This window comes from Fukomys damarensis, unplaced genomic scaffold (assembly GCF_012274545.1).
Source record: "Fukomys damarensis isolate Sample0158 unplaced genomic scaffold, DMR_v1.0_HiC HiC_scaffold_23, whole genome shotgun sequence".
In the NCBI taxonomy this organism is placed as follows: domain Eukaryota; kingdom Metazoa; phylum Chordata; class Mammalia; order Rodentia; family Bathyergidae; genus Fukomys; species Fukomys damarensis.
The window spans coordinates 64,182,374-64,190,991 of record NW_022900935.1 but is presented as its reverse complement, the minus strand read 5'-3'; the positions used below and the strand labels follow the sequence as shown (position 1 = coordinate 64,190,991).

The 8,618-nt window shown below is 61.0% G+C and overlaps 1 protein-coding gene across 1 annotated transcript in view; it reads right to left on the bottom strand.

Moving 5' to 3' along the window:
* Fscn2 (fascin actin-bundling protein 2, retinal) overlaps window positions 1-8,618 on the bottom strand; it is a 10,162-nt gene extending 1,544 nt beyond the window's left edge. The window contains exons 1-4 of the mRNA XM_010618744.3: window positions 4,550-8,618; window positions 1,245-1,401; window positions 754-875; window positions 208-420 (exon numbers count right to left, since the gene is read on the bottom strand). Of these exons, the coding sequence (XP_010617046.1) occupies window positions 208-420; window positions 754-875; window positions 1,245-1,401; window positions 4,550-5,375 (1,318 nt within the window). The 5' untranslated portion in view covers window positions 5,376-8,618. The remainder of the gene's footprint in view (window positions 1-207; window positions 421-753; window positions 876-1,244; window positions 1,402-4,549) is intronic.

The window sequence follows — 8,618 nt, the reverse complement described above, 5'->3', positions numbered from 1 at the left end:
AGCACCGCGCTCCCGTGCGCGTGGCTCACCGCCCACGGTCCCTCCCACGCACCTCGAATCTGATAGGCGCCGTCGCTGAAGCTCAGGTGGAAGACGTCGTACACCGAGCGGTTGGTGTCCAGCTGGTTGGAGCCGCGCCGGTGGCACACGAAGCCATCCTGGCCACGCAGCACCAGGATGGGCCTGTTGATAAGCTTGAGGACGAACCGCTCCCGTGCGCGTGGCTCACCGCCCACGGTCCCTCCCACGCACCTCGAATCTGATAGGCGCCGTCGCTGAAGCTCAGGTGGAAGACGTCGTACACCGAGCGGTTGGTGTCCAGCTGGTTGGAGCCGCGCCGGTGGCACACGAAGCCATCCTGGCCACGCAGCACCAGGATGGGCCTGTTGATAAGCTTGAGGACGAACTCCTCATCTTCACCTGTACAAGAGGGCACCGGCTACCACTTTTCCGCACACGCGGCCCGTGGGGTAACCCTGGCCTCGGGTGTGGAGGCCCAGGCCCGCCCTCGTCTAGTGTGTGACCTGGTGAGGGGCCTTGCGCCACAATTCCGGCATCTCCAAGCGTGCAAGGAATTAAGGAGGCTCTGTGGTTCCCAGAGGTGTGGTGGAGGGAAGGACAGACACCTTGGGACCGGCTGTCTAGTTTGGCAAGTGAGACTTGCGTGGTAGCAACAGTTCTGGGTATGGGAGGAGAGGGGCCCCGGCACAGGCACGGCCTGGGGAGAGCCCAGCCATGGGGCAGAGTGCTCACCCACAAGATCACTGATGGCCGCCAGCTGCCCGTTCTTCTTCATACAAACATAGCGCCCACTGCTGGCTTTGAGTGCCACCCGTCGTCCGCGCCACTCCACCTCGAACATGGTGTTGGCAGAGCTGAAGGGGATGGGCAGGGCCCCCTCAGCAGCAGGAGGTGGGGTGCAAGGTCCGCCCCAGTTCCAGCAGCTGGTATGAGAGCCTGCCCTCCCGGGTCAGGAGCTGCCCTGCCCAAGGAGCGCTCTCCTGGCAGAGCTGCAACAGTCGTCCTCACAGCCGAGGGAGTGATGCTGGTGGCCGTGATAACGAGGGGAGCGATGACACGCGGGGTGGGCGGTGACCGTGGAGGCGGTGGTAGGAGAGAGAGGAGGTGATGGTGCAGATGGGGGTGAGCGTGATGCTGGTGATAACAGAGGTGGTGGCAGGGGTGACGGTGGAAATGGAGGCGAGTGTGATGCTGGTGGTGGACGCGGGGACAGGCACACTTACACTTGTGTGGCTGTGGCCTGAATGCCACCGTGAGTGACCAGGGTCCAGTAGCCCCCGGTGTTGGAGTAGAAGGTGCACTTCTTTGTCTCCTGGTCAATTTGCATCAGGAAGGTCTCGTGGTCCTGCTGTTCGTCCTGATTGGCTGAGACGTTGATACCTGGAGGGAGGATATGGGGAACCCCCTCGTGCCTCTAAGAGGGGAGGCATGCTTTGGGGGAACCCCTGAAGCCAGAGGGAGTCTCATCTAGACCATCTGGGTTTGATTTGGAAGGCACATCCCAGATGATCTGGGAATTGGATCAGGACTGTGGGGACCCTGCAGAGTCCACACATGGCGCCTAAGGGACCCCTGACCTGGCTCTTCCCACACCTGGAGCCAGATGCTTCCATGCCAGCAAATCTGCACTCTGCTAATCTCAGGGTAATCTGCTTGCTTCTGTTCTCCTGGCCTGGGATTACCCAGCCTCTACTCATAACTCCCACCTGAGCTGCAGTGGGCACGGTACATCTCCACCCTTTTTTGAGATACCCTGGGGACAGGACCCACACTCATGTACTTGACCTTTAGGGGAAACAGAGGAGGACCTGGCTCTGCCTGGGGTTCTCAGGGCTAGGAGCGCTGCAGGCAGCCACTGGCTCTGCAGGATTTTCCCTCTCCTGCAGACATTCCTGTTTCCCTGGCAATCAGCCATCTGTGTGGCACAAGTTCCAGAGGCCACCTCCCCACCCGTCCAGAGTCCAGGGGTGTCTGGCTGAGGGAGGGGGAGGTGTGGGAAGTAGAGCCCAGAACAGCCTGAGGGGGGGCCTGTGTCCTAATCAAAGCTGCCCCTAAGGAGGCCCCAGCCTAGAGAGGAGGCCGAGATCTGCTGCCTTCTGCCAGCACCAAGGCCTGGCACACCGCCCCACTCAAGCTGCTGGCGTGTGCTGTGGAAGGGGCCTGGGTCAAGTCACTACCATGCCTGCTGCAAATGCTGAACTGGGGAAGAAGCTTCTAGTCTGAGCCAACAGACCCCAGCCCGGCACCCTCACACATCCATGAGCTTGTGGTGAGCAGATGACATGGGGTACAGGCTCAGACCCTGGGCCATGGTGGAGCCAGTGCTTGGACATGGAGCCACTGACTTTTTAGAAAATAGCCTCCCTGCAGGGAGCCTGGTCGGAGGACTGGTTTTGCCCACTGTCACTGCCACATGGCCCTGCAGCCCCTTCTGTGGCTGTCAGGCCACAACTGCTGTGTCCCCAAGTCACCTCCGACAGGCAGGATGCTGTCCAGTGGCTTCCTCTTGGATTCCCATTTATATGAGACAACTGATGTTTGTTTTGTTCTTGAGATGTCTTCCTATGTGGTTCAGGCTGTCCTTATACTCACTAGGCTTGCTTCAAACTAGAGGTGATTCTCCTGCCTCAGTCTCCCTGCTCCACCACGACTGTTCAGTGGCCTTATTATTTGAATCAGTTTGTGGCCAGTCTTCTGGTAAAGGCAGCAACAAATGCTGACCGCTCTGCTACCCATCCGTCAGCACTGCCATAGCAGTAAACAGGCAGACTGTGGCTGTTAGAGCCAGGAAAAATAAGGTAACAGCCATGCGTGGTGGCACACGTGTGTAATCCCAGAACTCAGGAGGCTGAGGCAGGAGGATTGCTGATGGTTGGAGGCCAGGCTGAGCTACACAGTGAGTTCAAGGCCAGACTGAACTACATAGCAAGACTGTTTCAAAAAACCAAAAAGAAAATATAACTGATAACCTGAATCTAGACACAGACCCACACAGGGCAGGGAGCCAGGTTTAGGGAGTGCTGGCCAGGGGGGACACCAAAGCATTGCTGTGCTGCCTCTCCAGGATACAGCTGGGAGAAGATACAGCAGAACCCATCTCATCTCCTTGAAACCAGGCTGGCCCATCGGTCTGCTTCCCCAGGACAGATGCCACAGCCAGCTTCTTCATTCTGCCCCAAGTCAGAGCCATCTGAGTGCAGGCCAGGCACCCTCAGTGGTGGGCTGAGCAAGGCGAGTGCCTGATTCTGAGAACTCCCAAGCAGGAGGCACCCTGTGTCCTAGGCAGGGGCTTCCCTCACTTGGGCGCATCAGATGCGAGTGAAGAGGAGACTGGGTGGTCCATGCAGCCCTTGCCTCCATAGCAGCAGCACAAGTTCCACACAGTCCCTCCACCATCACAGTGGTCATCTCCGCCCTCACTACACCGTCCCCGTCATCCCTACACCATCTGACCGTCACACCCACCGCACCGCCACGATCACCGACACCCTTACCATGCCATGACCGTCACTGCCCCGCAGGAGCTCACGCTGCCATTTACAGATGCTCCGGTGACCAGCAGCTCTGACTCCCACAGGAGGCTCCTCTACCACCTGAGCCCCACTTAACGCAGAAAGCATGGAGACCTTGGGCCAGGCCGAAGTGGCTGTGGCTGTGCTGCAGGGAGGAGGACCGTCCCTGTGTCCTCTGTCAACCACGCCCTGGCCATGTGCTGGGACAACTGCTCATGGTGACTAATGGCTATGGCCAAGCTGCCCTGGCCTGAGGACCCTGCCTTGCAGGTGCAGGCTGCAGGGCAGGACTGAGCTCCCTAGGGGGCTCCTGCCTGGCCTCCTCCGTCTGGATGGGGAAGTTGGAGCCCAGACCCTAAGACTGGTCATCCCACAGGTTGGGCGGGGCTTGGTGAGCACATGGGAGCTGCCCTTCGCCTGGGGGGTGCTGGCCTGAGTCAGGGTGACTGGCCACTCTGGGAGCCTTAGTGGGTGGTGACTGTGACAGCCGGCCTGGTCCCCAGCAGCACAGGGACAGGAAGTGGAAACTGCTGTTCGTCCTATAGGTGATTGGAACTGGGCAATGGGGAGATCCAGGCTGCACCACAGGGACAGAGGTGGCACCTCCCCTTGAAGAGCCCAGGGCCTGGACAGGGCTGCCTGCCCCTGTGCCCATCATTCCCGGGGCCACACAAGGCTCCCACAGTCAGACACATGGAGGCGCCATCTTCTTGCCTTGCTCTGGCCTGCCCCCTTCTTAGTACCCATCAAAGTCCAGAAAGTCTGGTGGTGAAAGAGGAGGGGCGGAGCTTTGCCAGTCTCCTGCCCCACCCCAGCCCCTGTCTGGACATGAGCCTTGCCCACTCGGTGTGGCACTACCCTGCCCTGGCTCTCACCTGTCCCACCTCCCAGTCTCAGGGTTCGGCAGAGATTCCCAGCTGTCCTGAGAGGCCAGGACACCTGCTCTGACCCAAGCCCAGCCCCTGCTGTGCTGTGTGGCCACGCACCCACGCAGCTCAGGGGCCTGCACCTCCTACCTTGCCTCACAGAAACGTAGCGGTGGTTGGCAGCCACCAGCACCACCTGCGGGTGACTCTCCTCCAGATGGAAAAGCTCATCCTTGCCAGGTCGCGTGTTTCGGCCGGCCTTGAGGGTGCCTGCAGGCCCCACGGGTGCCAGGTAGCGGCCGTCGCAGTCCTTGAAGGCCAGTTTGCCTGCCTTGAACTCCAGCATGTAGCACGCACGGGCCTCTGGTTCCCAGACCAAGCGGCCGTCGCTGCGGAGGTAGCGGCTGTCACAGGACTTGAGGCAGTACCGCCGGCTTTGGAAGATGAGAGTGAGCAGAGCGTCCACACCCCATGGCATGTCCCCATCTGCTGCCATCTCATCCTCCTGCGGGCACAGGTGCACATAGCGCCTCCGGCTGACGCTCAGCAGGTGGGCCTGTGGGTGGATGGCCAGGTGCACCGTCCACAGCTCCGCTGGGGAGATGGCCGTGGCGAAGCAGGATAACCGGTCCTCGGTGCCACCAAAGAAGCGGCCGTGCGGCTCCGACTGCAGCACCCAGCGCCCATCAGGTTGTGGCAGGACCAAGAAGCGGCAGTTGCGGCTGGGCTGTTCTGCCTCGCAGGCCACACGGCCATCCTCTTCCGCCGACAGGTAGCGGCCCAGGTGGCTGCTGCGGAACAGCACAGCCATGCCCTGCCTGGGGTCAGACTCCAGCCCCCACATCTGCTTCCTCTTGAGGCTGGGAGCTGAGGCATTGACCTTGAAGCCAAAGCTCTCGGCTGTCAGGTAGCGGTCAGTGTCATTGACAAGGCCAAACTGGATCTTTAGCACCTGGTGCAGGCCGTTGGTCGGCATCTTCAGAGCCAGCCAGGACCCTCAGGAGCCTGGGAATCGCACTCGAGTGCTCTGGGACCAGCCGGCGTCATGGACCTCCTGCCTTCTTTGGCCCTCTAACCAGCGGCCTCTGCCACCCAGGCAGCCCTCACGTGTCCAGTGGGCAGTGGAGGGCGGATCAGAGGGGTGTGGGTTAGGAGCCGAGGCTGCCTTTCATTACCCCTAGCTTGGATTTCAGCTCCTCCTGGAGTGCACTGGCCATGCCTGATGTCCTGCAGGACCCGAGAGCAGTGCTGACCACCTCGGCTCCCCAGAGTGGCTGTGCGGGCCCAGCACTTGGTCCTTATTCCTCACCTGCGGCTGCCTCACCTCCAGCCTCTCTCCTCCCTGCCCTCACCTTGGGCACCCCCAGCCCCACAGCTCAGACTCCCAGCCCAGCCCTACTCTATCCCAAGGTAGAAAAAGCCACCCAGTGGAAAACTCACAGTGCGCTGGCTGCAACCCGATCACAGCCCTCCACCCTCAGCACCACCAGATCCTCCGTAGGATCCAGTTACTGCTTCTCTGATTCCCACTGCCGGCAGCACGCAGGCCCCCACTGGCAACCTTCGGCCACCCCTCCAGCCATACTTTCCCTGTAGCTTGGGCCTGGTCCTGCTCTGGGTGTGGCCCTGAGCTATGGGCTGGGAATGCAGCAGGGTGGGTGTTGGTGCAGTAACAGGGTAGAGACCACTGACCGAGGCAGACGTGGCCTGTGGACTCCAGTGCTGGCCGTGCTCGTCTTCTATGGATGGCGCAGTTTGGGAACAATGCCCTAGTGTGCAAGTGCTGTCAAGCAAAGTTCACCTCTGGAGCCAGAGGGCCAGGGCCTGGCCAGCTCCTGCATGCTGAATGGAGGGCAGCCCAGGAGGCTGCTCCCTCCTCTGAGTGAGCTCAGGGTGACGCCTGATTCAGGCAGCCTTCAGCAGACTTGCAGGGTGGCCCTGGGGACCCTGTAACTGCCTCTTAGGTCACAGGGCCCTCCTGTGATCCCAGCTGTTTAGGAGACTGAAGTGGGAGGATCGCAAGTCTAGGCAACTTAGCAAGACCCTGCCTTTAAAGAAAGGGCTGAGGCTGTAGTCCTGAGGCGGAGCACTTGCCTACCACGTGTGAGGCTTCCCTGGGCAACTGGGCTGATGTTAGGGTCTTCACAGACTCTGGTCCAGAGGCCCATGTGGGAACAAGCCTGACTCACACTGCCAAGAACACCCTTGGCACTCTGACGGGGGCATGAGACCAGAAGCTGGCCACACCTGACCTTGTCGCTTTCAGCCTGGGGCTGGCCAGCTGTGCCCCTCTGCCCTTGGCCTGAGGGTCATCCTGGAAGGGGGTGCAGGGGTCTGCTCAGCTTCACCCTGCCTGCCTGTCACCGGCACCTTCCTTGGGGGCTGGGAGCCAAGTAAGGGAACCTGAGCTTCCCATCCTGGACCAGGGCCAGACTTGGTATCTTCTTCCTCATCACTGTGTGTGACCCTCAGGCTTTCCCGGGACCAGGAGCCAGGCCACGGCGCATTTCCAACCACAGCCTCCAGCTGCTCTCCTGTCCTCCTGGGCCCTCCTTTCCTTGAGTGGACACCAATGAAGAACATGCGTGTGTAAGGCCTGGACTCCTTTCTATCTGGCCAGGTGCCAGAAGACACTAAGGAATGGGCACCTGGGGCTCAGGGAGAGAGCTGTGGGTGAGTCCCTGCTGACCTCAGCCCTCCTGCTCCTCTCGCTGCCTGTCACTAATAGGTGCCCCTCCCACCGGAGGAGCAAATTTATACTAGAGTCTCCTCCAGCAGCCTTACCCATGCCCAGGCCTGGTACCTACCGCTGCCACAGATGGCCACACACGGCACAGACACACACTCTCCTCCACTGTCGGTTCCAAGGTTGGGGAGGGTCAGGGGGGCTCCCAGAGTGCAGCCAAGCAGACCACACAGCAGACACGTCTGCCACACGTGGGACAGCACCCTGGGGAGGGTGGGAGGACCCAGGCCCACTGGAGGTTCTGGTGTGGAGTAGACATCTAGTGTGTGACCAGTGCCCTTGAACAAGGCTCTGTTGAGCAGTGCACAACCTAGGAGGGGCACCTATTTGTGACAGGCAGCGATGCCACTCAGGTGGGCAGCGCCCCCAGCACCTGCATGGAGGGCAGCTGGCTGCAGTCTGCACACCTGGATCAGGAGCAGAGATGTCCTCAGCTGTTGGTGCCCCACCCAAAGTGGGAGCCCTACAGCCATCCTGGAACTCTCAGGGATCCTCCTTTCCCCAGGTGCCAGGGGAGTGGCTGCCCTGGACCCTGCTGGTCCCGCCACTTCCAACCTTGCCAGCCTGGCCCAGCCAGCCTCCCTGGGGCTAGCAGCGGAAGGACATGGTCCCCCCATCTAGACAGGTGAGGAATCAGGAGCCCAGGCTGCGTGCTTGTAGGCATGCTGCCCGTTACCACAGCAACCAGCACACCACCAGGCCTGGTGCCTGGGCAACGTGATGGTGGTGTAGGCTGGCCTGCCTGTGGGTGTGTGTGGGGAGAGGAGAGCTCCCTCCTCCACTGGCCTGGAGCCCTGGAAACAGGAAAGCGGAGCCGGGCAGCCCCAGCACTGCAGCCTGCCTATCACAATTCCAACCCTCACTGCAGGTGAGGAAAATCCCTGAAGTCCACCCACTTCCCAGAGCCCCCTCACCCTGGGCCCTGATGGCTGAGAGGGCATCTCCCCACTGCACCGTTGGCCAGCCCCTGCCAGGCTGCCGGTGTCCCTTTTGGTCCTCTGACCCCTCCCCGGCCCTGAGGTGAGGGGCCCTGCTGGCCAGGGCACCCCCAGGCACAACCCAGGGGCCTGATTTCCTCCCTCCCTGGGGTCCTGCTCAGCAGCTCCCCGTCCCCAAGCACGGCTGCCTTGGCGGCCTCATGATTTTTTCATGGCTGAGCTCTCCGTTCCCTCCAGTTCTACTTACATGGCTGGCCATGAAGGGGCCCCTTTTCTTACTCTGGTCTGGGTTGGTTTACTGAGGCCTGAAGGCCTGGTTTAGTGTGACAGCTCCAAGGACAGCATGCGGAGGGGCTCCCAGGCTCAGCACACCAGGGTGCCCATGCCCCACTCCTGCTGGAACACGGCACCTTCAGATCGCACACCTACAAAAGAGCCCTGGAAATACCTCGAGGCCATGGTTGTTCCACTCCTTCAGGCAGAAGCTGAATCTTCTGGCTTTTGTCTCCCGTAGATCCCGATGTGGTGGGGCCAG